Genomic DNA, 27,998 nt, shown 5'->3' on the forward strand with positions numbered 1-27,998 from the left:
TTGTTTCAAACATATTTATTATTTTTACAGATTCTCTCACTAGTGACCCTGCAATGCATGCTGGTGTCTGTGAGGCCAGGCCTAGGATCACATTTCTGGCCAGGCTCAGCATGACTGTCCAGAAGGCACCTGTCTCAGGGGAGGCAGCTTTCTGAGGACCCAGAGGACTGTCCTGTGCTGGGGAGGAGCTGTCACTGTGGGATCATTTGCTTGTGATCTCCTGAGTATATTTCTCAGGAGATTTTGTTTGAGACAGGGTCACACTATGTAGCTCAAGAGGCTTGTAATTCTCTACATAGATAAGCCTGGCTTTGAACTCTCAATCCTGCTGTGGCAGACTCCTAAATGCTGAGAATATAGGTTACCATGCCCAGCTCCCAGAGAGCAGTTCCAAGGTCAAGACGTGATCACGGTGTCTGAGCTTGGACGTTAGTCTCCTTTTTCAATCACACGGCTGCAATGCAGAAGGCATCAGGAGGCCAGGCCTGGTCTTAGGAAGTGCAGCAGTGGCCCGATTCCAGATCAGAACAGAAGCAAGTGCACTGCGAGTTAGCCTCGCGGCCGTCACAGTGACTCCAAGCTCTTCATTGTGTTCTCATTTACATCCTGTTCGCTGGGTGGTGCGTGTCAAAGCCCTTCATCTTTACTGCTGCTCCTTCCAGGTACGTGGGTTCCCCTTCCCCTCACCGGCGCTGGTTTAGACCTGTCAGGTTCTTGAGCTAACACAGGGATAGAAGCAGAGAGAGCGGTGAGGCTGGCCTAACCTCCGCGACTACAATGGGAACCCTGGTTAGTCAAGGCAGAGGGACAGCTATGACAGAGTCAAGCCCGCTAGGGGCCCAGGGCAGACGTGACGAGGGATGGAATGAATAGAGGGACGTCCTGCCCTCCTCCCCAGCTCCAGCAGCTGTTTCTTGAGGCCAGCGAAGAAGAGGTGGGAATAAGATACTGAGGCTAAACCAACATCAGCTTTATTCAGCTTGCAGTCCAAAGCTACTCGGGTTGATGACATGTTACAAACAGTGGAACGGGAGGCAGACATGGTGAACTGGGCAGGACTTACCGTGACTGCCGCACCCATCAGTCCTTGCACCAGGGCTTCTCCAGTGGACTTCACCTAAGAGGAGTCAGGGTCAGATTCTGTTAAGCCCCCAGAGTGAGCTCAAAGGTGAAACGGGTAGGAGAGTTCAGGAAGCCTATGACCCCACAGTGGAGTCAAGGTGGTTAATGTACTGGAAAAGAGCCTACGGACAACAGTCACAGACAGAGCAGACTTATAAGGAAGGGCTAGCACGAGGAAGAAACAGCCAGCCTCCTTGGGAAAGCCTTTGGGACGGTCAGTTAAGGTCAACAGGAAGCAAGAGAACAGCTAGGTGATCACGTGTGGCTTGAGGCAGACAAGTGTGCCTACTGGAAAGGGTTTCCAAGTGGCCAGTCCCCAACTACCTGCTTAGCTGTGTGGCCCATGTTCATTGCATCATTAATCCGGTTTTCCAGGAAACGCCAAGTATCTTCAAAGTCCGGGGAGGAGTCCTGCATCATGACCAGCTCTGTGGTGTTGTAGATGCCAGCTAGTACCGCACGGCGGGTGTACCAGTTAAACTGCAGAGAGACCCACCAGCAGCTGCAGATCACTGCACTGTGTGGTAAAGGAGTCTTGGGTTTTCCCACTCAACACCTCAGGGACTCCCAGGCTCCCTCCTCATTTCTCTTCTCTTTCACTGACACATATGGCCCTCTGGACACCACTACTGCCCTGAACTTGGCTGGACATCAAAGCTGCCTGTGAGATTAAAACTGTAAGCTCCTGGTCCCAACCTCTTAAGTTGAGTCAGAGGTCTAAATTAAATACTAGGAACCATGAGGTTTAAACAGCAGCCGAGGTGATTTGACTGGGGAAATGCCCAACCCTCTGAGTCCTGGGGAGGTTCTACAATCCACCAGTCATGCCTAAACCACATGGGGAGAGCTGACGCAGGATCAGGGAGAGGTTATAACATCTGGGTGAAGCTGAGATTTTGAGTCCCCGGTGACTTCTGCCAGCACGGTAATTGCTCTTCAGAGGACCAGCTCAGCTACTTGGTGTTTTATTCCTTTAATTTCTTTGCTCTCTAATTTTGTTTTCCTCCCATCTCTGTTGGTGGTATATTCCCACACAGATAAAGTTTATTAAAGCACTTTGTTACAATATGGTGCATGTGTCTACATACCGTCCCACCCTGGAGACCACACAGGACTATCACATTTTAATTTCCTTTACGAAGGTGTATATATTAATATCCCACCAGAAACACGACAGCACTTAAGTCATATTCTTCCTGGTGCCTCCTTAAAGGGACTTATTGATCTCCCAGCAAAATGGGTCAAGATAGGGGAGGAATTTCTTTTTAAAGCAATGTCTCAAAGTTAGTCTCAGCAAAGGCAGACATGGAGGAATCTGCTGCAGAATCTGTCTTAGGAGACTGAGGGGAAATGGTTATGATAGAGCAGTCCTGTCAAAGGCCCCAAGGTCTGCGCCACCTCTACAAGTGGGAGGGATAGTCACTGGTTCATGCTCAAATGCTGGTCCTTGGATGACAATGACCCACATGCCACTCTGCCTCATCAAGACCTTTCCTCTTAAGATGGGAATAACACTGCTGGCCTTCCAGATTTTTGATCAAAGGAACTTCACAAACTTCAAGAAATGCCTGACCCAAGCCTTCGGTAGCAAGCTACAGGCCTACAGAAAATACTCACATCCGTGGACTGGTCCCCAGCATAATGCCACATGTCATCCACCATGCTGGTGAGCAAGCTCAGGCTGGGTGGGATGTTGTGAGGAAGCAGGAGGATGCTGAGGGCCTGAAGAACAAATGGAAGAAGAGGTACTGTGTGCAGGTAGCAGCAGCACAAACAGGGCTCACATGGGGGTGGGGGTTGTCACAGGGACAACCTCGTTCTTGCTCTTTGAAGCCCATCATGGGTGGAGGTAGCAGCAAGAAACCTTGACTAAGGGCAATGGGCTGGGGACATGGTTTTGTGCTAAGATGACCTACTCAGTCTCCAGGCCAACATTTCAAACTGAGAATACTGATGGCTGAAGGGGTCACTCCTGTCTAAAAGTCCTGGAAACAAGGATGGGAAGGGCACCCCACTCTGTCACAATAAATTTCTGTTGCCTTGTTTGACTCAAGTTGATTCCTGTTCCCCAAAACAAACTTCTCCCAGTTGATACTATGTCAGAACCAATCTGAGAGCCTCCTTTAGCAAATACCAGCTCCTCCAGGCCCGACTGAACAAGCTCGTAACAATTTACAAGTCTATAACGCTCCTGGCCGCGGGGCTGGCAGAGGTCCTTCTCTAGCTGGAAACCGTTCCCTTGCAAAGTGGCCCAGAAGGCAGCACTGTGCTGACCAGGCAGGTGGCTGAAACCCCGCACTGCACTGCCCGGGCTTTAGGAGCTACCGGTAATCAAAGTCCATCAGCTGGCCCACCAAGGTCACACACTCAAGTCTTCCAGCTGCACAGAGGACACTGGGCGCTTGATCACCCTCGTTTCTAATGTGCTTTTTAACTCAGAAAAAGTCCAAACCGTGACAGGCTTCAGGAAGGAGAAAAAGAAGCTTTAGAAAATGGAGGCAGTCCTTACAATGAATACTCTTTTGGCAAGCATTACCCTAGCAACACAAGATGCCCAGGCCTCAAGATCTGAAGCACAACAGGGCATTCACTGAGTAAAGATGCTGATACAAACTTCTGACTGTCCTGACCTTTCTCAAGGAAGACTGCTCCTCCTTGAAGGCCTGGTGGTACACTCAGACTGCTGGGTCCACCTGTGATATGAACTAGTATGCAGGGCCACTCACAGGTCCATGAACTTGACTCAGGTGGCTTGAATTGTTCCCCATGGCACTCCCTAGCAAGAACCTAGCTCTGCCAAGTGCACTAGGCTTTCCTGGGCCTGCGGTAAAGACCCATGAACTAACTTCTCAACAGTGTGCTAAGTCCTCCAAGGCACAGTGCTGGGATGGAATACTGTTACTGTTGCTCTGGGGCTGTAAGGTGTTGGACTCTGTACCCGGGGCCAGTGCTCGATGTAGGGGATCAGCATTCTCAGTCTGGTCTCCACGGCATCCCTCAGGAACTGGTCTGTCTTCCTCTTCCTGGAAGAGGGAAAGAAAACAGTGTGTCTCTAGTTCAAAAGCAGGGGCCACACTGCCTACTCAGCCCCAGGAGGAATGTGCCGCCAGCTCCTGAGGAACACTGTCAGCACGGGCTGCTGCATTTCAGACCCAGCTAAGCTGCAGGCTGTTAGCACTCCTCTCTGGGCACCTCCTGCATCAGCTTCCCGGCGAGGGCACGTGGCCCATCCCTTGCTGCCACCCTGAGCTAGAAAGCTGCACAACTTACTCTGCCTGGCCCAGCTGTACCAGCTTCTGCTCCTCTTCCAGTAGCTGGGTGAGGCGAGCATTGCACTGGGTCACAAAGTGAAGAATCAGCTCACTGCCGTCACTCCCAAACATGCTGGCTGCTGCGCTGGAAAGACCCAAGGACTACAAGAGAGACGGCAGAAGAGGGAGTAAGCATATTGACGCGAAAAGCCTGGTTACCACAAACACCTCTTTCCTTAACGGGCTGCACTTTCATGGAGACCCTGACCCTTCACTCTGAGCTCGAGTGATTTCAGGAACTGCCACTGGTCCAACGAACCCCCCCTTAGTTTATGCAAAGCATCCAGGTGTGCATGTTGGCGCTCAGTGGCTGGCTCGGGGATGGTGCATGACCAAATACAGAACTCAGGAGTCCACCTTAGGAATCCTGCTTAGTATGGGAAGGCTCTGGTTTCATTGTTGTTGCTGTGACAATACCCTAGCACTCAGGAGGCAGAGGCAGGCGGGTCTCTGAGTTCGAGCCCAGCCTGGACTACAGGTCAAGTTCCAGGACAGCCAGGCCTACACAGAGAAACCTTGTCTGTAAACAAAACAAAACCCAAAGCAACATGGGGAAGAAAAAGGAGTTTATTTGGCTTCCAATTCTAGGTTTCAGATGTTACTATCACTTCAGGGAAGTCAAAGCAAGCACTCAGGCAGAGTCGTTTCACATCCACAGTCAAGAGCAGAGAGAACAGGTACCCCCGCCATCCTACCGCTCGTTTGTTGCCGCTCAGTGCTCAGATAGCTTTCTCTGCTCTCACAGTCAAGAGCTCATCTCATGAAAGAGCGCCACCCACATTCTCCTCCATTAACAACCCAGACAATCCCCCAGAGGCAAGCCCACAGGCCAACCTGATCTGCATCAACTTCTCAATCAAGGATTCTCAGGCGACTCTAGGTTGTGGCAAACTGGAAACTAAAAACTAAGCATCATGGGAAGGGATAGTTCCCTTCCTGCTGGACTGCTGCCCTACTTCAGCCCAGCACGGGAGCTCGATGCACAGGAGCTTGAAGAGGACGGCTATGACCCTCCTGGTGAGCACATTCTAGCAACCCTGACTATGGCACTGGACCAGGCTCCTTCCCTCCCCCCATTAAATGGGTCAGAACACCCCTCCTGCCATAGCCCAGTTAGAGCTGAGCTGTAGCTCTGGAACCTGGGGCTCCACCAACACTGCAGGGGCATGGAGAGAACACGCCCTTCCTGTCACGCTCCCTCCACCCAGAGCTCCAGCAAAGAGGGTCTGCCAGGTGTCTGTCTTGAATCATTCAGTTATTTTGCAGTGTGGGGATGAACCTAGGGTCTGGGCATGCTGAGCAAGCATCCTACCACTGAGCTACAGCCCACGCTCTGCCAGATGTTTACACATTTTCTTCAGCTGAGCCACTGAGGAGCTAAACAAGCAGAGACGGCCTTTGCTTTCCTGATCCATATTGATTGTGGGGCATCGACGGAGGCGGAACTGCCACGGTAACAGGAACAGGCAGCAGGAAGGAGGAAAACACATTAATAGGACTTCCTGCTGCAGGGCAAGGGAGCTGCCTCTCTTCCGCAGGAGAGCAAGAGTGCAGCGGCGCTGACAGGAATGGCGGCTGCAGGATCATCACCGCAGGATCGCTGCAGGCCGCTGTGCACTTTACACACTCCGTTTCCCTGCCCCCACACTAGCTCTGTTCAGGGGCACTCCTTACAAATCAGGAGACGGAGGCTAACAGCTCTCACCCACAAACTGGGTCGGCAGTCTACAGGTAGCAAGCACCCAGTACGAAAGAAGATAAGAGAAAAGCCAGTTAACAGAGTATTCCATTTCACCCAATGTTTCCAAACAATCCTATTAATTTCTCTCACATTTGTGAAATCTCCATCAATTTCTTCCTTCCCCCACAAACTTCTGCTTCCTCCTACTCCTTACCCAGGTTCCCTAAGCTATCACATATACTCTGAAGAGAAATCAAAAGCCATCCTATGGGAATTCCCTTAGTGTTTAAAAACTAAACCCAGTGAGTTTGAGGCTAGCCTGGTCTACATAGTGAACTCTAGCACAGCCAAGCCTGTATTGAGAGACTGTGTATAAAAAACAAGAAAGAAAGAAAGAAAGAAAGAAAGAAAGAAAGAAAGAAAGAAAGAAAGAAAGAAAGAAAGAAAGAAAGAAAGAAAGAAAGAAAGAAAGAAAGAAAGGGGGAGGGAGGGAGGGAGGAAGGAAGGAAGGAAGGAAGGAAGGAAGGAAAGAGAGAGAGAGAGAAAGAAAGAAAAGAAAGAAAGAGAGAAAGAGAGAAAGACAGAGAGAGAAAGAGAGAAAGAAAGGAAAGAGAAAGAAAGAGAGAAAGAGAGAGAGAAAGAAAAGAAAGAGAAAGAAAAAGAGAGCGAGAAAGAGAAAGAGAGAAAGAAAGAAAAAGAGAGAAAGAGAAAGAGAGAAAGAAAGAAAGAGGAAGGGAGAGAGAAGGGAAGGGAAGGGAAGGGAAGGGAAGGGAAGGGAAGGGAAGGGAAGGGAAGGGAAGGGAAGGGAAGGGAAGGGAAGGGAAGGGAAGGGACGGAAGAAAGAAACTAAACCCAACGCTGCCTTCTCCAGCACGTCGAAGGCCAGTCCTCAACTTCTTTTCCCACCTTCCGCTCCTCCTTACGACTTTCATCTCATGGTTGTGATTTTGCCCGCCCCTCTGTTATCTCCTTCCCCACAAGTATTCAACCATGCTCAACTTCCACCCCGCTTCCCCTGCTTGGCAGTCTTCTCAGCCTCTGTTCTCTACTTCCTCCAGGCCACAGCCCACTCCCTCCCTCTGACTTCTGACCCAGGGCCCAGTAGCTATCGCTACAATAACCAACAGCTAGCTGTGGAAGGTATCTTTTGTTCTCTCTCCAGTACCAAGATGCTCTAACTCAGACCTTCTCTTGACAGGCTCTCAGTATGTAGCCCAGGCTGCCCTCAAACCTGCAGGATCCTCTTGCCTCAAATTCCCAAGTGCTGGACTAGCGGTGTGAGCCACATCATCTAACTGGGATTCTCCCTTCATACTCTTGCCATGTGCTCACACCCAGACACAGGCTGGAAGATTCAGAAGCCTCCTGAAGTCCTGCTGGCTCTTCTCATGCAGACCCATTATATATGCTTGACACCTCCTGCTCGGACGAGGGCCAGACATTAACAAATCAGAAAGTACAGAAGACAAAAGGCTAGGCCTAGGTTGTGAAGCAGTGAAGGAAAATATCCCCACCCCTAGTTTCTGGTAGCAGAGAGTGGATGAGAACAGCTCTCAGACTTAACAACCTTAAGCCTGAGGTCAGTGGATGGACGAGCTCTGGAGCTGATTATCCACCTTACGGTTCACTACTCCACAGCTTCTTCTGTCCAGGACGGTGAACAGTGATTAGTGGGTTCCAACAGACAAAGCACCTCAAGATAGGCACAGGCAAGGACTTCTTGAAAAGAACCAACAGTGTAGTGGGTAGCCATTCCAGCTTGGATCTGGAAGTTCCAACCCCCATTGAGACTCTGGCAACTATCACGCCTACGAGGCGGGGCCAGGGGAGGTGCCTGGAGACCCGAGACCTGGATGGGGGTGCTCTCTCTCTTCCTGGACCCTAGACGGTGGAGGTTGACTGAGCAGAGCTCCAGAGAACACCGCTGGACTGCGATACACCTTCCCCAGACCCCCGCAATCTACCTATCACTTAATTTGTGAGTTACGCCATTAAATAAATATCCTTTTAACTATGTGGAGTGGCCATAATAATTTCACCAATACAACAGCACAGGGAACAATCAAAGAATTGACAGACAGGATTATAGCAAACTAAAAAGAAAAGTCTGGGAGGAAATCTTTGCTAAGTACACACGACAGATAATTAACATTTAGTGTCTCTAAAAAACTCCAGCTCTTTCACTCAGAGCAGGCAGTAACACTACCATCAAGTTCAACCATGGCTAAGATGAAGGACTTGTGTCCTCTTGGCAAGGAGGAACTGATGAAATACAGGGACACTGGAAGGTGGAGCTGTCCCAGCTACGTGTCACTAAAGTGACAGATGGCACACAATCCTGGCTCTTCAAACTCCAAGTTGCCTGCAGATCTGTCAGCCCTGTTCCCACAGTCATTAACTACAGTCAGAATGAGCTGGGTTGGCGGCACAGACCTTCAATCCCTGCATCAAGGCAAAGGAGAAGGAAAACCTCAAGAAATTCTGTGAGGGCAAGCCTCTGGACCTGGGCTCGAGAAGCTAGGAGCCATACTCTGAGCTCCAAGCCTCTCACACCTAAGAAGCCAGAAGAAAAAGATAAAGCGCCATGCACCAAGGCTCCCAAGCAATAGCGGCTGGAGACAGGAAGCAAGTCCGCAGAACCCCTCAGCAAGGCTTGAGTGTAGCTTCAGCAATAAACACAAAGCTGACACAGACAAGAACAAGATGAAACAAACCTCCAAAAATGAAACAAAAACAAATCATGCAATCAACAAATACATTTGTGAACGGAATACAAAGTCCTCATGAGAAAAAAAAACACAACCAATAAATATTTGAAAACTATCCTTAACTATCAGAGAAGCATAAACTAAAAGTGTTTTGAGGGCTGGAGAGATGGCCCAGTAGTTAAGAGTCCTTGTTCTTTTCTCCCAGCACCCACACTGGGTGGCTCACAGCCTCCTCTAACTCCAGCTCCAGGGGATCCAACACCCTCCATTCGCGCGCGCGCGCGCACACACACACACACACACACACGCACACGCACACGCACACGCGCACATGCACACACACACATACACACACACACTCTCTCTAATAATAATAATAATAATAATAATAATTTTTATTTAAAACAGAACGGCTTTGAGGGCTGGGCATGGCACAAACATATAACCCCAGTTCTTGGAAGGTGAAGTAGGAACATCAGTAGTTTAGAGTTCAAGGCCAACCTCAGATATATACAAATCTGAGGCCAGTCTAGCCAACATCAGACTATCTTAAAACAAATAAACAAAAGTTTGCTTTGGGTCTACCCCACCCTGGTCAAAACAAAAGCTTCAAGAAAACAAGTGACGAGAAATGATGTCAAGGACATGAGAAAAAGGGAATTGGAAGGACTTCACCATGAAGCCCTGGCTGGCCCAGAACCCTGTAGTTTGCTGGCCTCATTCTTATGGTGATATTCCTGCCTCTGCCTCTCAAGTCCTGGGATTACAGACATGAGTCACTGTGCCTGTCAACACGAAGGTGGGGACTTTAGACACTGCTGGTGGCAATGTAAACTAGTGTAGGCACTGCAGGAATCAGTATGGAAGTTCTCAAAACACTAAAGAAAACTGCCATGAGATCTAGCTGTACCACGCCTTAGTGTACACCTCAAGGAGTCTAAGTCAGTGTTCACAGAGACACTTGTACATTCGTGTTTATTGATACACGACTCTCAACAGTCAAGATGTGGGTCCAGTGCTGATCTGACAGGCACCAAAACTACATGGAAAAAACCTGTCTCAAAAAACCAAAAAAAAAAAAAAAAAAAAAAAAGGAAAGGAAGGAAAATGTGTTAAATATACACAAAAGAGTTGTATTCAGACGTAAGAAGGAAATTGTTGTGGAATATTATTTTAACTGGGCAAAGATGTGTTACATTTGCTTATGCTGCAGAATATTAATTTAACTGTGAAAAGGTGTTACATTTGTTTCTGCTGCCTTTAATGATGTAAAGATGTGTTACATTTGTTTATGCTGAATTATTTTAAGATGTGCTGCATTTGTTTCACCTTGCCTGCCTAAGGCACCTGACTGGTCTAATCAAAAGCTGAACGGCCAATAGCTGGGCAGGAGAGGGATAGGTGGGGCTGGTGGACAGAGAGAATAAATAGGAGAAATTTAGGCTCCAGAAGGATGAGAGAAGAGGAGGAGAGAATGAGGGAGAAAAGGGACAAGCCCAGGGCCAGAAGCCAGCTGCCAGCCAGCCAGACACAAGAAGCAGGAAAGTAAGAGAGAGAGAGAGAGAGAGAGAGAGAGAGAGAGAGAGAGAGAGAGAGAGAGAGAGAGAGAGAGAGAGAGAAAGAGAAAGAAAGAAAGGAAGGAAGGAAGGAAGGAAGGAAGGAAGGAAGGAAGGAAGGAAGGAAGGAAGGAAGGTAAAAAGCCCTGACACAAAATGTAGATGAAGAGAAACAGGTTAAGTTATAAGAGCTAGCATGATATGAGCCCAAACTAAGGCCCAGCATTCCTAACAAGTAGCAATGTCATGATTTGAGAGCTGGTTAGTGGACCAAAGAAAAAGCCTGCTACAGGAAATGAAGGCATTCACAGGGAAACTGATGAAACTGGACATTATGTTAATTAAAATAAGCTAGATTCAGAAGGACACATACTTGAATGTTTTCTCTCACGGGCAAAATTTAGATTTAAGTGTGTGTGTAACATGAAAACAGAAAGGGGACTCTGAGGGAGCAAGGGAATGCAGTGGGATTATGTCATGAAAGCAGATGGGAAACTACTGGGGTGGAGGGAGAGAGGAGATCAACAAGAGAGGAAAAGGACAAAAAGGGGGGAGACACATGGAATACAAACAAAGCATAATGATATACAGGTATGAAATGTCATAATGAAATCCAGTTCTTGGAATGCTAGACCCCAAATATAACGGATAGTAAACACTCAGTGATGGCACACTTGCTTAGTATGCTTCAGGCTAAGTTTCCATTCTCAACACACAATAAAGAAAAAAAACTTGCCTGGGCTCGAGTGAGTTTGAGGCAGTCTGGGTAACTTAGCAAGAGAAAACTCTGACTTAAAATAAAGGAGAGATGGTTTAGTGGTTAAGAGCACTGGCTGTTCTTCCAGAGGACAGGGGAGTTCAATTCCCAGCACCCACATGGCAGCTTACAATTATCTGTAATTCTAATTCCAGGAGATCTGACAACTTCTTCCAGTCTCTACAGGTACCAGGCATGCATGGGGTGCACAGACACACACCCATAACACCCATACACATGGAAACAAAGTAATTTTTAAAATGTATTAAAAAAGAAACTCTGAGTCACCGTTCAGTGGCGGAGTGCTTAACTAGCATGCACGAGGCTCCAGTTCAGTCCCAGCAGCACACACATGAATGGTGGACTTGGGAGACTGCAGAGAACACTCAGCAGTTTACAACACTTGCTGCTCTTACGGAGAACCTGGTTCAGTTCCTAGCACCTACAAGCAGCTCACAGCCATCTGTGACCATTTGTTCCAAGAGATTCAACACCCACTTCTGGACTCCTTAGGCACAGGTACATGTGTGATGCATACACACACACACACACACACACACACACACACACACACACACACACACAAAACAAAAATAAACCCTTAAATTTAAAGAAAAATATTGCTAGACATAGCTTAACAAGGAAAGGAATTGTGTCATGTGAACACTGTCACTGTCCCTACAGAGTGTCTGGCACATAACATTGCTCAATAAATATTTAAAGAATGACTAAGAGTTCTTAAATTATTTTTCACGTTAAAAGAATAGGTGCTGGGTGGTGGTAAGGCACGCCTTCAATACTGGGGAGGCATAGACAGGCAGATCTCTTAGTTCAAGGCTAGCCTGGACTACAGAGCAAGTTCCAGGACAGCCAGGGCTATGTAGAGACTCTGTCCCTAAAAATAAATAAACAGACAGATTAAATAAAGAAAGAAGAAAGAAGACGACAACCCAGACAACCCTGCAGTTGTGAAGCTCTGAGCTAGACTGAAGAAAGCATGAGGCCCTTTGTGGTTCACTTGGGTTGCTGCCCCACCCTCAGCTCCACCTACCTGGGCTCCTTCAGCAATGGCCTCTGCAGTCCAGCCGTGGGCAGGCACGAACTCCAGGGCTGCTGTCAAGATGCGATGCTGCAGCTGCTCCTCACTCTCATAGTCCTCTTCCTCCTCTCCACTCTGGTCTGTGTACCTGAGACACCGGCCCAGCACACATCACCTCTACAGCACAGGGTACGCTACAGCCCGGCATGCAAATGAGCCCAGCCAGAAACAGGGGTCCTGGGTCTCCTCTAAGCATGTTAGGAGGGGCTTTACTTCTGTATTAGTATGGATGTTTTAATACCAACAAGGTTCAAAACGTATCATCCTTTCCCTCTCTCCACAGTAAGAAAGTGTCCAGGGATTTGAGTTCTTATGATATGAAGACAATGGCCCTGTACCAGCCTGGGTTTCTGCTTATCATCCTTAGACAAATGTGTCTAACCTGGGGCCTATAGGCTATATATGCCCCATGAGAGCTATGGATAGGGCTCAACATATTTATAGATAACAAGGTCATGTCTCAGAGTCATAGGTTGGACACTCCATGGTGTTTAAGGCTTCTCTTGTGTCTTCACTGGGCTGTAACTCCAGGAAAGCAAGAAAAATGGTTAGTTTATTCATAGGTATAGATCCTCAAAAAATATTTGTTGAGTTGCACAGTATTTAGCTGGGTGTCTGCCAGCAATCCTAGCACGTGGGAGGTTGAGATAGAAGGAAGTTCAGGAGTTTAAGGCCAGTCTCAGCTACACAAGAAGAACATGTCTCAAATTTATCATTAATCAACCAATCAATAAAATGAACATCAGGGGCTGGAGAACATCTCAGCAGTTAAGAGCAATTATTACTCTTGCAGAGGATCTGAGCTCAGTTCCCAGAACCCACACTGGGCAGCTCACAACTGTCAGTAACTTAAACTCTAGGGCAGCAGGTCTCATCCTGTGGGTCTCAGTCCCTTGGGGGTCTAACAACTCTTCCACAGTGGTTGCCTAAGACCATTGGGAAACACAGATATTAACATTATAATTCATAACAGCAGCAAAATTACAGTTACGAAGTAGCAATAAAAATAACTGTATGGTTGGAGGTCACCACAACATGAGGAACTGTACTAAAGGGTCGCAGCACTAGGAGGACTGAGAACCACTGCCCTAGGGGGTCTGATGCCTTGTTCTGGCCTTTCAAAATAGACACACACACATACACAATTTTTTAAAGTACTTTAAAAAAAAAAACTGGGCTAGGCATGGACACATATACCTTTAATCCAGCACTCAGGAGGCAGAGGTAGGCAGATCTCTGTGAATTGTAGGCCAGCATGGTCTACATGGAGAGTTCCAGCCCAGTTAGGGTTACATAGTGAGATCTTGTCTCAAAACAAGCAAACAAAACTTTGTAAAAAAACAACAACAACAACAAAAAAAAACTAATGAACACTCTAATTTCCCATTGAGGAAAGTTCAATTTCCAGTGGAGGGATTAACAAGAAAATGATCTGCTAGGGGTGGTGGCACACGCCTTTAATCCCACTACTTGGAAAGCAGAGGCAGGAGGATCTCTGTGAGTTAGAGGCCAGCCTGTTCTACATAGCTAGTTCAGGACAGTCAGAGCTATACAGAGAGATCCTGTCTCAAAAAAAACAAAGTCAGCCAACCAAACAAACAAACAAAAAACCCAGATCTAATGGAAATGTAAATTATTATTACCATGTGGAAGCCAAGTTTGCCCTATACAGGCAATGAAACTTTAAATGTGTTTATCTTTTGCCTCTATGCTCTATGTAGCCCAGGCAAGCCTTGAACCTGTGGTCCTCCTCCTTCAGACTCCTTATGTGCTGGCTAGATTTATGTCAGTTTGATACAAGCAAGAGTTATCTGCAAGGAGGGAACCTCAACTGAGAAAACACCTCCATAAGTCCCAGCTGTAGGGCATTTTCTTAACCAGTGACTGATGGGAGAGGGCCCAGCCTGTTGTGGGTGGTACCATCCCTGGACTGGTGGTCCTGGGTTCCCTAAGAAAGCTAAGCAAATGGCCGGGCGGTGGTGGCGCACGCCTTTAATCCCAGCACTCGGGAGGCAGAGCCAGGCAGATCTCTGTGAGTTCAAGGCCAGCCTGGGCTACCAAGTGAGCTCCAGGAAAGGGACAAAGCTACGCAGAGAAACCCTGTCTCGAAAAACCAAAAAAAAAAAAAAAAAAAAAAAAAGAAAGCTAAGCCATGAGGAGCAAGCCAGTAAGCAGCACTCCTCCAAGACCTCCGCATCAGCTCCTGCCTCCAGGTTCCTGACTGTTTGAGTTCCTGTCCTGACTTCCTTCTACGATGAACAGTGATGTGGAAGCGTAAGCCAAGTAAACCCTGCTCTCCCCAACTTGCTTTGGTCATGGTGTTTCATCACTGCAATAGAAAACTTAACTAAGACACTTTAGTAGTTGGGATTACTTCTTCAAAGTTCTTCACTTCAAAGTTCCCACTTCTATGGACAGAGACACATGTGCTTTATCATATATGTCTCCTACCAAGCAATGGAATCTAAATAGTCATCTAAGACAGGTTAAATACATTTTGGTTCATTCATTACCAGAATATTATACCACTACTAAAATGGCACAAACTGTGAAAAGACATTAGGAATCTACTGTTGAACAGGCTATGGTATACATCTATAATCCTAGCACTTGGGAGACTGAGTCAGGAAAACTGCTGAGTTCAAAGTCTGCCTAGGCTACAGAGTGAGCTCTCAGCTTTAAAAAAAAAAATGCTTATAGAGATATCTAAAGGCATTTTTATGTCAGACAACTTATCTCTGTGTATGATTTCAAGTATTCTCCACAATGCTTAGATTTTTCTAAAATGGAAAGGCACTGCTGTTATCCTTAAACATAACTGAAAGCACCAGGCACAGTAGCTGACTCCTGTAATACCAGTGCTTTGGAGACTGAGGCTGGAAGGTTCCCAGAGTTCAAGGCCAAGTCTGGGCTATCAGCCTGGGGGTGCAAAGTACCACCAGCTTAACAAGAGCTAAACAACAAGACCCTATCAGAAAGAAAAGAGGGAAGGGGAGGAAATCAAGAGGAGGGAAGGGAATAGAAGGGAGGAAAAGAAAAAAATGTCTGAAGGCAAGAGGGGCTGGTGAGGCTGGGCAGTGGTGGTGCACGCCTTTAATCCCAGCACTCAGGAAGCAGAGGCAGGCAGATCTCTGTGAGTTCGAGGCCAGCCTGGGCTACAGAGTGAGTTCCAGGAAAGGCTCCAAAGCTACACAGAGAAATCCTGTCTCAAACACACACACACACACACACACACACACACACACACACACACACACACACACGCGGGGGGGGGGGGGGGGGGGGCGCGCGCCGGCGGCGGCGGCAAGCTGGTGAGGAGAAAGGTACATTCTGAAGCATGCAAAGTGGCCAGCAATGGGTAGATCTGGACACCAATGCTTACCTCGGGGGCTGACGAGGAAGCTCTGAGTCGGGTGTTTCTGGCCCCTGTGTCTCAGAATGCTGCTGAGAAAAAGATTGGGGAGGCTGCTGCTTCTGCCCTTCTGAAGACCTGAACCCCACAGAAGTGTGGAAGGCACGTGGCATCAGAGGTGATCGGCAGCGGGCCACTGAAACAGAAACAAGACTGTCAGTCAGGGACATTCACCATGGAACACCCCTGAGACCCAGAGTGTCGATAAGAATGAGGAGGAAATCCACAGTAGGGATGCCTCTGCAGCCACTCATTCCAGTGTTGAGTGCCCCACAGACACCTTGTGAAACAGAAACCTTGAGACATGTAAACCAATTAACAGAAGACCTGACTGTCTTCTTGGCCTGTTTCTACCACTGGTCAGCTGTACAGCTCTGTATAAAACATTTCCCTCAATATGCAGAGTAAAATAATTGTTTTATTACTGTGTGTGTGCATAATGTACATGGATATTCATTCAACAACACGTTTGGAGCTCAGAGGACACCTTTGTGGAGTTGGTTCTCTCTTTTCACCCTTACATCCATTCTGGGAATGGAACTCAGGTTGCCAGGTTTATGTGTCAAGCACCTTTATCCAATGAACCATCTTGCTGGCCCCATAATATGCAGCTTTTAAAAACCCACAGATCGGGGCTGGAGAGATGGCTCAGAGGTTAAGAGCATTGCTTGTTCTTCCAAAGGTCCTGAGTTCAATTCCCAGTACACATGGTGGCTCACAACCATCTCTAATGAGATCTGGTGCCCTCTTCTGGCCTACAGGGATATGTGCAGACAGAACACTGGATACATAATAAATAAATCTTAAAAAAAAAAAACCCACAGATTAAGAGTGCTAGTCTCTACTTGTTCAATAACAATGTTAAGGTACCCTCCAAAAGTGAAATGAAATACCCATGTACATATTTTAACAGTGCCTACCTTCAAGTGTTTACATGGCATTTCTTTTCCTTCTTTTTTGTTTGTGTGTATTGTGTGCATGTTTGTATGTATATGGGTAGTTGAGCATGCACACATATGTGTAGGCTTGAGGTCAACTTTGGGAATCACACTCAATCTGTTCTTCCTCTTTATTCCTTGAGGTAGGCAAGGTCTCTCAGTCCGACCCAGAGCTTACTGATATGGCTAGTCTTGTTAGCAAGCTTGAACTAGAGATCCCCAGTCTCTACCTTTGGGCTTCTCTTCTTTCTTTCTTTCTTTCTTTCTTTCTTTCTTTCTTTCTTTCTTTCTTTCTTTCTTTCTTTCTTTCTTTCTTTCTTTCTTTCTTTCTTTCTTTCTCTCTCTCTCTCTCTCTCTCTCTCTCTCTCTCTCTCTCTCTCTCTCTTTCTTTCTTTTTTTTTTAAAGATTTATTTATTATGTATACAGTGTCCTGTCTGCATATACACCTGCAGGTCAGAAGAGGGCACCAGATCTCATTATGGATGAGAGTGAGCCACCATGTGGTTGCTGGGAATTGAACTCATGACCTCTGGAGGAACAGCCAGTGCTCTTGCCTCCTGTTTGTTTTGTTTCTGAAACAAGGTCTCACTGTAAAGTCCTGGCTGGCCTGGAACTCACTATGTTGACCAGGCTGTCCTCAAACTCCCAGAATCTGCCTCCCTGCCTCCTGAGTGCTGAACTAAAGGTGTGTACCACCGCACCCAGCGTTTTCATATTGGTTCTGAAGACCAGGACTCTGGTCCTCACACTCAAGCACTTTAACCTCTGAGCCACCCCCAATCCTTTGCAACCCCACTACTATAGGAGATATCGGTAAGGTCTCCTGTCTAAACACTCATACTACTTTTTCCTTTCCCAACATTTTATCATCAAAATTGGCAAACCTGTAGATAAGCTGAAGGAATTGTGAACACCTGTATATCCACTCCAGCTTCTACAGATTTATCATGCTCTTCATTAGTCCACTTTAATTTCTGACTATTTATTGCAGATCTCAGTGTTCTGCATTTCCAACATTTCAGCCTATGTATCATTAGAGTTCACTGATTATTGTTCCTTTATGAATTGTTTATATACAATGAAATATACAAATCTTTTGTTGTTGTTTTCGAGACAGGGTTTCTCTGTGTAGTTTTGTGCCTTTCCTGGAACTCACTCTGTAGACCAGGCTGGCCTCGAACTCACAGAGATCTGCCTGCCTTTGCCTCCCGAGTGCTGGGATTAAAGGCGTGCGTCACTACTGCCCGGCGAAATATACAAATCTTAAATATATCATCCTGTGAGCAATGTAAACATATACACTTGTATAACAGAAATCTTATGTAGCCAGACATTACTATCACCCCAGAAAACTCCCTCCCACCCTTTCAGTCCCCCGACTTCTGTTCTGAAATTTACACCCTAGATTACTTTTTACTTGTCCTAGGATTTTATCTACATGTTTTAAATTTTTCTCTAGTTTCTTTTGTTTCATATGTATTTTAAAATTATGTTTGTTTTTTAAGACGGTTTCTCTGTGTAGCCCTGGATGTCCTGGAACTCACTTTATAGACTAGGCTGGCCTCGAACTCAGAGATTCGCTGGGATTAAAGGTGTGCACCACCACTGTTTGGCTAACTTTTAAAGATTTATTTAAGTGTATGAATGTCTTGCCTGCATGTATGTATATGTACCACATGTCTGCCTGATGACCACAAAGGAGAGAAAGGGGTTTGGGAACTGAACCCTGGGCATCTGCAAACAGCGAGTACTCTTCACTGATGAGCCATTTCTCAAGACCTGCTTAGATTCATTATTTATTTATTTTTACGTGTATGAGTCTTTCGCCTGCATGTATGTATGTGCACCATGTGAATGCCTTGTGTCCACGGAGGCCAGAAGAGACTACTGGATCCATGGAACGGGCAGGAACTGAACCTTGGTCCTCTGGAAGAACAGCCAGTGCTGCCTCTCTCCAGTCCATTGCTTAGTTTTAAGTTATGTATACTGGTGTCAGTCTGTGGTGTGGGTATGAAGAAGTCATGAGATAACCTGGAGCTTACAGGTGGTTGTGAGCAGCCCAAAATGTGAGCTGGGATTCCAACTAGGGTCCTCTCAAGAGCAGCATGACCTCTTAAGTTGCTGAGCTACCTCTCTAGCTTCCCAGATCAGTATATTTTTAAAAGCTCGTCCTAGGTAACTCTTTGAAGAGTCTACAACACCACTTAGGAATGTTCTACTTTCTGTGGCTCTCTGAAAAGCCATTCTCCTGGGTCTGACTTTCAAGTGCCTCTTTTTTTCTTAACCCTTGTGCTTAAGCCTACATTAAAATATCTTTGTTAAATCCTGTTTTAAACACACACACACACACACACACACACACATATACACACATACAATATCAAAAGGTCAGTTTATATTATTTTGAGACAGTCTTCCTATATAACTCAGGCTGAGACAGGACAACACAAGTTCGGAAAAAGAAAAAAGGAAAAAAAAAGAAAAGCACTGTGTAGTGATATATTGTGCACCCTAATAAAGCTTATCTGGGGATCAGAGGACAGAGCCAGCCACTAGATTAGACATAGAGGCCAGACAGTGGTGGCAAATACCCTTAATCCTATCACTTGGGAGGCAGAGATTCGTCTGGATATCTGTGAGTTCAAGGCCACACTGGAAACAGAGCCAGGCAGTGGTGGCACACACCTTCATTCCCAGTACTGGGAAGCACACACGCTTTTAATTCCAGGAAGATGGCAGGACACAGAAAAGTATATAAGGCGTGAGTAATAGGAAGTCTCTATCTTGAGGCTGAGGATTTCATAGAGGTACATGGCTGGCTTGTTCTTTCTCTGATCTCTCAGCTTTCACCCCAATATTGGCTTTGTTTTGTTTGTTTGTTTTTTTAATAAGATTACAGCATGGAGCTGGAGAGATAGCTCAGTGGTTAAGAGTACTGGCTGTTCTTCCTAGAGGTCCTGAGTTCAATTCTCAGCAACCATATGGTGACTCATAACTATCTATAATAGGATCTGATGCCCTCTTCTGGCATATATGCAGACAGAACACTCATTTAAAAAAAAAAAAAAATTAAAAAGGTTCCCCCCCCCCTTTTTTTTAAAGGATGATGATGGCACACTCTTTTAAACATTCATGAGGCAGGGGCAGGCCAGTCTTTCTGAGTTCAAGGTCAGTCACAGCAAATTCCAGGTCAGCCAGGGACATACATAGAGTGAGGCCCTGTCTCAAAAGTGTTAGAAAGGGGAGGCGTGCTTTGGAGGTACCTGTTGCAGAGTGCTTGCTTGCATAGTCCTACAAGAGATGCATGTTTGATTTTTTCAGGGTCCAGCCATTATAAAGCTGCTGTGAATACACTTCAACTTTTTGTGGACACAATTTTTTGATTAAATACTTAAGATTGGATGTTAGACCCGGGTATTGTTTTTACTAAACATATTTTGTCCTAAACTTTAGATAAAATTGGCAAAAAGGAAGTCATTGAAAACAATAATGTGGAAAGAAACACAGAATACCATGCATAAAAACCCCAGCATTTTGTTATATGCACAGAACATGGAGCAAATACCCACAAAAATCTGAAGTGAGGGGGTGCCCAAAGTATAGCTGTAAAATCTCTGCAGCTCAGAAACTTTAGTTGCATATTTACGTTCATGTGTCATTGTAGAAATATTCTATTTATGGACAGTGTTTTTTGCTCTTCCACTTAATAACAGTGTACAAAGTCTTTGAAAGTAAATGTCTGTATTAATGCGGAAATAAAAACACCGAGCATACGGCAGTAATGACGGTAAGAGAATGTCACCCACTCGTGGTGTGGCAGTGACTGACTCTGGGGAAAACGGGACTGGACGCTCCCCAGCGGCTCCATCTGTCTGTCCCTCCAGCGAGGCTGGCCCAGCGCCCATAGCAACGGAGCCGAGAACGCCGCTGCAACGGACGAGCTGTGACCTTGGGCACACCAAGCCCTCTCCGAAGCTCCATGGCCTCTGGGGGACCGGGGTGACAGGCCTGCCCCGCTGCTTTTGCCCCTCAGACAGCTCCAGTCTGGAGAACTAAACCCACTTAAGCGATATTTTTCCAGCTCGCGAGTTCAGCGGCTCCACGCCGATGCCCTTCACCTTTACCGTGCTATCCCGCACCACGGCCTCGCTCGCCCTACGCCAAGAGCCCAGGCCCGCACCGCTCCTCCTTCCCCCGCTCTCCCCGACGCCCGGCCTCGGCCGTCACCTCACCGGGCAGGCACCGCAGCTGCAGGAGCCTCCAGCCCACCCGGCCGAGGACGCCAGACAGTGCTGCCGTCGCCGCCATCTTGGAAGTGGGCACGCACGCTGACGGCGGCGACGCGCCGGGCAGCGTCACGCCGTCAGTCGGGCCGCGTCTACTTCATAGGCCTAGGTGCTGTGCGGCTTCTTCTCGCGAGAGACGGGAGACGCGAAGCCGGCGTCTGCGGAGCGGGTATTCCGGCTAAGGAGGAAGGTGAGTTCGTTCGGGGCGGCTCGCGCGCCCGCCCCGGCCTAACGGGCCTCCTCGGGCCCACTCTCATCCTCCGGCCTCTGGTTTCGGCTCCCGGCGCCGTCCCTGGTTTGTCCGGGGAAGCCAGGGCGAGGGACCACCGTGGCCAGGGCCCCGCATGCGGCGGCATTCCTGACGCCGGGGCTCGGCTGGTGCCTCCCTCTTTCCGCGTGAAACCCGGAGCTGGCATCGGGATCGCCAGTTTACTCAGAGCCATCTGTGTGACCTTGGGTCTCCTTCAGGGCACCTGGCGCAAAGCGCGAAGTCTGGGAGAACCTGGAGTCACAGGTTGTCCCTTTGAGCCCGGCACTTAGTTCCGACTTACCTAGGATGCTTACTTAGAAAACGGACCCAGGCTTTGGTCCCGAGAGGTGACCCCCTGCCAGGGTGCGGTCCAGGGATCTGGCATTAACACAGCGTTTGGAAGTTTTGGGAGAGGCTTGCTTCTTAGCGTCTGATGTGCCCGCGTCCAAGCGCGGTCTTCAGAGGGGAGCGGAGCGCCTCGCTGCTCCACTGGAAAGATCTAAACTGTGTGTTTATTGTCATGATCGAGCATGTATGTGGAGGCCAGAGGACAGCTTTGTTTTTCATCAGAAGGAGTCCACCTCCCTTGTGCCAGAGTCCCTGGTGGCCTGAAGCTCACCGGTTAAGGCTGGACTGGCTTGGCTGGCCAGTCTGCCCGCCTCCAGCTCCCCCGTGCTGGATTACACACTCAGCCACATAAGCTTTAAAAAAATTACATATAATCTCTTTTGTATTATTCTGGGGGGAGGAAAGTGCACTGTGGAAGTCAGGGGACAACTTTCAGGAGTTGATTTTCTACTTCCACTTTGGGTTCTAAGGATTGAACTCAGGTTGTCCGGCTTGTGTAGCAAGCAAGCACCTTACCCATTGAATCATCTCGATGGCCCACACATCCAGCTTTTCTCTGTGGGGCCTGGGGCTCAAACTCAAGACCTTGTGCTTGGAAAGCATGGGCTTTACCCACCGAGCCGTCCCCAGAGCTCTGATAGTGCTTTTTGAGACAAGAGCTTCACTGAGAGGCCCAAGCTGACCTCAGAACTCATGATCCTTCTTCAGTATCCTAAGAGAGCTAGGATTACAGGCAAGCTCCACCATTCTTAACTACTAAGTTTGTTTGATCTTGTGGTATTGACGTCTGAACCCAGGACCTTACATGTGCTAGCTAAGCACAAACCACTGAACCGTACCCCTGTCCCTCATCAGTGACACCTGCAGCCATTGTCAGATCCAACCCCACCCCCCACCCCCATTAACCTTAAATGGGACCACAAGCCTAAGAATCCGCTTGTTAGGTGCCTTAAAGATAAATACGTCCATCTCCAGGAGTTCTCAGATGTTTGCTCTTGCTCCTACTGCCTGGTAATAACTTTTTTTTTCTTTTGAAATGGGGTCTCACTATGTAGCCTTGGAACTTGATATGTAGACCAGACTGGTCTCGAACTCCCAGAGATCTGCCTGCCTTTGTCTTGGAGGTGCTGGTATGAAAGGCACATATCACCACACATGGCTGCTAGTAGCATTTTTGAAAAGCCTTGGGTGGATGCTGTCTGTCAGTTGGAGAAGCATCCTACAAACAAGGTCAATTATGTGACATTGACTTCCACTTCACCTCTTTGAAGTTGTGAAGCCACCCTGAGTCACAGCTCCTGAGTATGCTGGCTTAGTGCTGTGTGTGTGTGTGTGTGTGTGTGTGTGTGTGTGTGTGTGTGTGTGTGTGTGTGTATTTGGTTTTGTTGTTTTGAAACATTTACCATAGTAACAAAAATGTGATGAAAATTGTCACACTTTGGCTCTTAGAGCTGAAAAGAACATTGTTCAGGAAATGCTGACTGTGAGCTGTAGGTGTGTGTGTGTGTGTGTGTGTGTGTGTGTGTGTGTGTTGGTGGAGGGGGAGGGTTAAGGTTGAATCTACTTGTGAGGTCCCTCCTGTTATGGAAGAAGAATGTTTTACTTACAGTCTAATAATTTACTGACAGTCCTGCTGGAACTGGATGTCAAAGGTGAGGCTCTCTTGTGAAGTTCTAAGGATGAAAAGGAAGCTTCGCATTCCTCCAGTACAAGCATCTGTAAGGAGGAGAGAGCTTTTACCAAGACTGTTGGAAACAAAGACAGACGACTGAACAGTATTTCATTGAGCTCTGTGTACCAGCATCTGCTGAGTGCTTTACGTAACTTATTGTTCCAAATTTCTTATCAGTCTTAAAAATATGAGGTTATTTACTGTTGCTGTTTATTGACAAGGAGACTCAGAAAGGCTGACTTGCTGTAGTCCTGTACCTAATGAAACAAAGCAGTTTTACAGGTTATTCATCTTTAATAATTTACTACCCAGCAGTAAGTACTCTTGTCTTCCCTGGCAGGCTCTTTTTTTGTTTTGGTTTGGTTTTTGGTTGTTTTTTTTTCCAGACAGGGTTTCTCTGTGTAGTTTTGGTGCCTGTCCTGGATCTCGATCTGTAGATCAAGCTGGCCTCGAACTCACAGAGATCGGCCTGGCTTTGCCTCCCGAGATCAAGCTGGGATTAAAGGCGTGCACCACCACTGCCCATCCCCTGGCAGGCTCTTAAATGTGAGATTGATCCCAAATTACCCAACTTAAAGATTTATAAGTCTTCTTTCTCAAAATCATGTGACAATTAAAAGCTTTAAAGTGTTTGTTCTCGATGGTGTACTTTTTAGGGATTTAAAATCCCAAACAACCAAAGACTCCTGCCTGTCTGATAACCACGCGGCATCCTTCTAGGCTTTTTGTTGAGTCAGAATAGCACAGAGCTGGTGTTCACACGAAGAAACTAGACAAAAAGGTGTGGTTGAGGAAAATGCAGTAAAGAGAGAGTCACTTTGGAATGGAAGTTAGACTTTGAATCTAGCTAGCTAAGGACTTCACTTTTGCCGTGGCAATGAAAACCATTAGTAACTTCTAAAGGGACAAAACTGTGTAATCAAGGGTGACTCTGGTTAAAGGTCATAGTTTTCAGACACAAAGAAAACAGTTATGTGAGGTGAACATTTTTCAAGCCAAGCATGAGGTTGCATACTTGTAATTCTAGTACTTGGAAAAGAGGAGGCAGGATCAGAAGTTCAAGGCCAGCCTGGCCTGTATGAGACCTTGAGCCTTCCCCCAAAAACGTAACAGAAAAATGAAATAATTACATTTTATTTGTGTGTGTGTGTGTGTGTGTGTGTGTGTGTGTGTGTGTGTGTGTGTTCGCGCGCGCATCTGTGCCACACCTGCACATGTGGAGGCCACAGGACAACCTGTAGAAGTCACTTCTCTCTCCTTGGGGGGACGTCAAGACTGAACTCAGTTCATCAAGCTTGGCAATAAGTGTCCTTACCGGCCAGTGATCCATCTGCTGGCCCCTGAAGTGAATGTTTTTATAGAAGGAAAGTGTAGTGTATGTGCCTTAAATTCAGCTTGGAAGTGTGGTGGTGTCATTCTCGAAGAGCTGGCCATCTCTGCAGAGGTCAGAGTGTTCAGCATGAGCCTCCTACCACTGCTGCTTTGTTTCACTTGCTTGAAGCTAGAAGCTTGGTGGCATTAATGTTTAAGGAAGGAGGAGCCGAACAGAGGTATCCCTTGGCCTCCTTCACAGTTACAGACCTGCTTATCAAGTGGAAGAGAAAACTCATCCGGGGTGGGAAGTTTTCATGGTTACACAGGTTTGGGTTCTAGTCCCAGCATTTGTTTTACTCACGGAATACTGGTTGTATGCAGTGTTGGCTGACCCAGATCTTTGCTGTACATTGGGAATCCCCTAATATCAGGCTAGTCTGAGGGTCAGTTGAGATAATGTATGTATACGGTGCTTCACAGAGGCTGGCTAATGTTAAATGCTGAAAACAGTGCTGGTCACTGCAGATTCAGTGCAACTGAATTTTTATAAGGAATGAAAAGGAAGTGTTTTTTTGATTTGCAAGTTCTAAATCTTTTTTTAAAGCTGTAACTATGGTTAGGACAGCTGCCAATTTCTTGCCTTCCTCTGTGAGTCCCTTCAGCCTGATGAATGGCCTGATTGTTTTGTAGTCAGCTCTAACTCCAGCCTCTTTACTTGATTCTGATCCCCTTGACTTGACTTTGCCATCTCCGTCTTGTCTACCTGTCATGTCAGGGAATGTTGGGATTATGAAACCTTGGGGCTGTAGGTTCCTTAGTCATACTCTCAGGGCTTACACCAAGCTGTAATGCATCCTTAGGGGGAAGTTGTTGGACTCATACTTGATGATAGCCCAGGATTAAACTCCACTTTTGTTGTCTTGATTTCTTTTGCCAGTGGCTTTTAGGTACGGCAGCACTGCAGGAATGGCAGAGTTTGGGATCTCCCCCGGCCACCTTGTGGCAGTGTTCTGGGACAAGTCATCTCCTGAGGAGGCTCTGAAAAAACTGGTAGATCGTCTTCAAGGGTTGACTGGCAGCGAGGGCCAAGTGTTCACAGAGAACGTCAGCCAGCTGTTGCAGGGTAAGTGCCACCTACTCTGTTCTTCTCAGGGCAAGAAGAGTTTTCATGGGTGAGCTGCTGCTTGTAGTTCCTGATACTTGATTTTGTTTGGGGTCACCCCATTTTTTCCACGCACTTGGGCATGTTGGTAATTTCTGCATGTTCTTTTCTTTGGTGGCTGTTTCTTGTTCTAAAAAGCTCCTTTTTTACTTCTTTCCCTGATCTTACTAGGGTTTAGTAAAATACGGAGCAGAACAGAGTCTTAACACCGTTTTGCTAATATCGGGGTCTTCATATTTGCTATGTAGTTCTTTCTCCTGGGATGATAGCTGTATCTTCTGGGAGGTCTATGGGAGGGTTGGGAGATCGCTCCCTGGGTAGGCAACTGTTGATTATTCTTTTCAGCTGCCCATAAAGAATCCAGCTTCGACGTTATTCTGTCCGGTGTAGTCCCAGGAAGCGTCTCTCTGCACAGTGCTGAGGTTCTGGCTGAGATGGCCCGAATCCTTCGGCCAGGGGGATGTCTGTTTCTGAAAGAGCCAGTGGAGACAGCTGTAGGTAAGGACATCTGTGTTCAGAAGAGGAGCGGTTAACACAACTGAGTCTTTTGCATGTGCATGCTGTCTCCCTGAGCCAGAGGTACCACTTGGAGATCAGTGTTCTGTAGTGGTTTCTTTTCAGGGATAGATGTTAGAATCCGAGCAACAGGTATTAAAAAAGTGTCATCTTTGGTGACCTGTCAGGTCATTAATAGAAGAAAATTGTCCCTAATGGTGAATGGCTGAATTCTGTCACCATGAAAGGCTCATCTTTGTCATGTCTCTGACACAGAGACCATTGTAGCAGGAAGGAGGAGCACTTAGCAACTTCCTGTGAATCTGAGCTTATTCCAGAATAGAGTTGAAAAGAAATGGCTAGAATTATGGGGCTAAAGAGTGATATGTGAAGCGTGGTGGTGGTGGTGGTGCAGCAGGCCTTTAATCCCTTGAGAGGCAGAAGGAGATGGACTGTGAGTTCAAGGGTAGCCTGGTCTATAAAGTAAGTTCCAGGACAGCCAGGGTCACACAGAGAAACTCTGTCTTGAAAAACAAATAAACAAACAAAAAAAGAGAGAGAGAGAGAGAAATATGTGAGTAATAGAAATGAAAATATTTTGGAATGACTAAAATAGGAATTGTATATGTAGAGCTGTGACCTTGTGATGTCTATCACAGACACCAGCTTTCTTGCTGGAAAACTTTTATTATTTTTAAGAGAGAATGAGTTTGTGTGCGTTTACACGTCTGTCTGTCTGACTGTCTGCCTGCCTGCCTGCCTGCACATGGGTATATAAACGTGAATGCAGGAGGCCAGAGGTGTTGGATCTCCCTGAAGCTAGAGTTAAGGTGGTTGTGAGCCTCCCATTGTGGGTGCTGGAAACCACATGAATTCTGAGTTGGAACTCCTCAAGTCCTCAAGATGATGCAGCAGTCACTTTTACCCACCGAGACCTCTTGACCAGCTCCTCTAATCTGTTTTTTTAAATTGCAATTTAAATTTTCAGAAAATTCAGTTGTTGAATACATAGTACAAAAATGAAAAGTAAGTGCATTGAAATTCACATTATTCAGGCCAAGAAGACGGCTCAGTTGATGTTGAGGTGCAAGCATGAGGGCCTAAATTCAACCTCTAGAGCCCATATTAAAAGCTCTGCAGAGGTGGAAACAGCTGGATCCCTGAGGCTCCCTGCTCAGCCAGTCTAGCCTACTTGGGGGTTCTAGCCCCTCAGAGACCCTGTCTCACAAAAATGGTGGTTGGCTCCTGAAAAAACATTTAAGATTGACCTCTGACCTCCACATGTACACATACACTCAACACACCACATTATTTTATATAGTTCATTTAAACCTAAATCAGAGTTTATTATATTTTACATTGCTGACTGGCTTTCCCCCACCCCTACCCCAAGATGTTACTCTGTAGCTAAGCTGGCCTGGCATTCACTATGTAGACCAGGTTAGCCTTGAACTCTTGTCAGTCCTTCTGTCTGTCTGCATATGAACATGAGTGCAGGAGGCCAGAGGTGTTGAACCTCTGGAGCTAGAGTTAAGGTGCTTGTGAGCCTCCCAGTGTTGGTGCTGGAAACCACATTCCCATTCTCTGCAAGAGTGGTCCGTGCTTGGAACCACTGAGCATCTCTCCAGCCCCTTCTTGCTGGAAATTGAAACCTTGGGTCACTAAATGGTGTCTGACAGAGCTTTACAGAGACAAAGCTTGGGTTTCTGTGTACTTGACAGTTTATAACTTTATGAATTACCCAACTTTCTCTGGATTTCTGAGAAGCAGAATGGTAATAGTGGAATTATGACCTATCCTAGCCTAAGAGAGAACACTAGAACAACCAAAAGATTTTTCAAGTTAAACTGCTGTCACTGAACTCTGTGCACATTACACAAAGGAGG

The 27,998-nt window shown here is 46.8% G+C and overlaps 2 protein-coding genes across 4 annotated transcripts in view; one reads left to right on the forward strand and one right to left on the reverse strand.

Moving 5' to 3' along the window:
- Coq9 (coenzyme Q9) lies at nucleotides 1-20,937 on the reverse strand. The gene is made up of 9 exons (XM_076571668.1): nucleotides 20,818-20,937; nucleotides 15,617-15,782; nucleotides 12,187-12,322; nucleotides 4,393-4,535; nucleotides 4,061-4,145; nucleotides 2,740-2,844; nucleotides 1,447-1,602; nucleotides 1,064-1,117; nucleotides 1-719 (listed from the first exon to the last, which is right to left on the reverse strand). The coding sequence occupies exons 1-9, from the start codon at nucleotides 20,891-20,893 to the stop codon at nucleotides 684-686; spliced, it is 957 nt and encodes a 318-aa protein (XP_076427783.1). The 5' UTR covers nucleotides 20,894-20,937; the 3' UTR covers nucleotides 1-683.
- The window catches only part of Ciapin1 (cytokine induced apoptosis inhibitor 1), a 15,966-nt gene continuing 8,895 nt past the window's right edge, over nucleotides 20,928-27,998 (forward strand). The window contains exons 1-3 of one of the 3 annotated variants that reach the window (XM_042277287.2): nucleotides 20,928-21,061; nucleotides 25,393-25,578; nucleotides 25,963-26,115. In XM_042277287.2, coding sequence (XP_042133221.1) covers nucleotides 25,422-25,578; nucleotides 25,963-26,115 — 310 coding nt within the window. In that variant the 5' untranslated portion in view covers nucleotides 20,928-21,061; nucleotides 25,393-25,421. Of the gene's footprint in view, nucleotides 22,203-25,392; nucleotides 25,579-25,962; nucleotides 26,116-27,998 lie in introns of all 3 variants that reach the window. The other 2 variants (XM_076571666.1, XM_042277286.2) reach the window with 2 other exon arrangements.

This window comes from Peromyscus maniculatus, chromosome 5, assembly GCF_049852395.1.
Source record: "Peromyscus maniculatus bairdii isolate BWxNUB_F1_BW_parent chromosome 5, HU_Pman_BW_mat_3.1, whole genome shotgun sequence".
Taxonomy (NCBI): domain Eukaryota; kingdom Metazoa; phylum Chordata; class Mammalia; order Rodentia; family Cricetidae; genus Peromyscus; species Peromyscus maniculatus.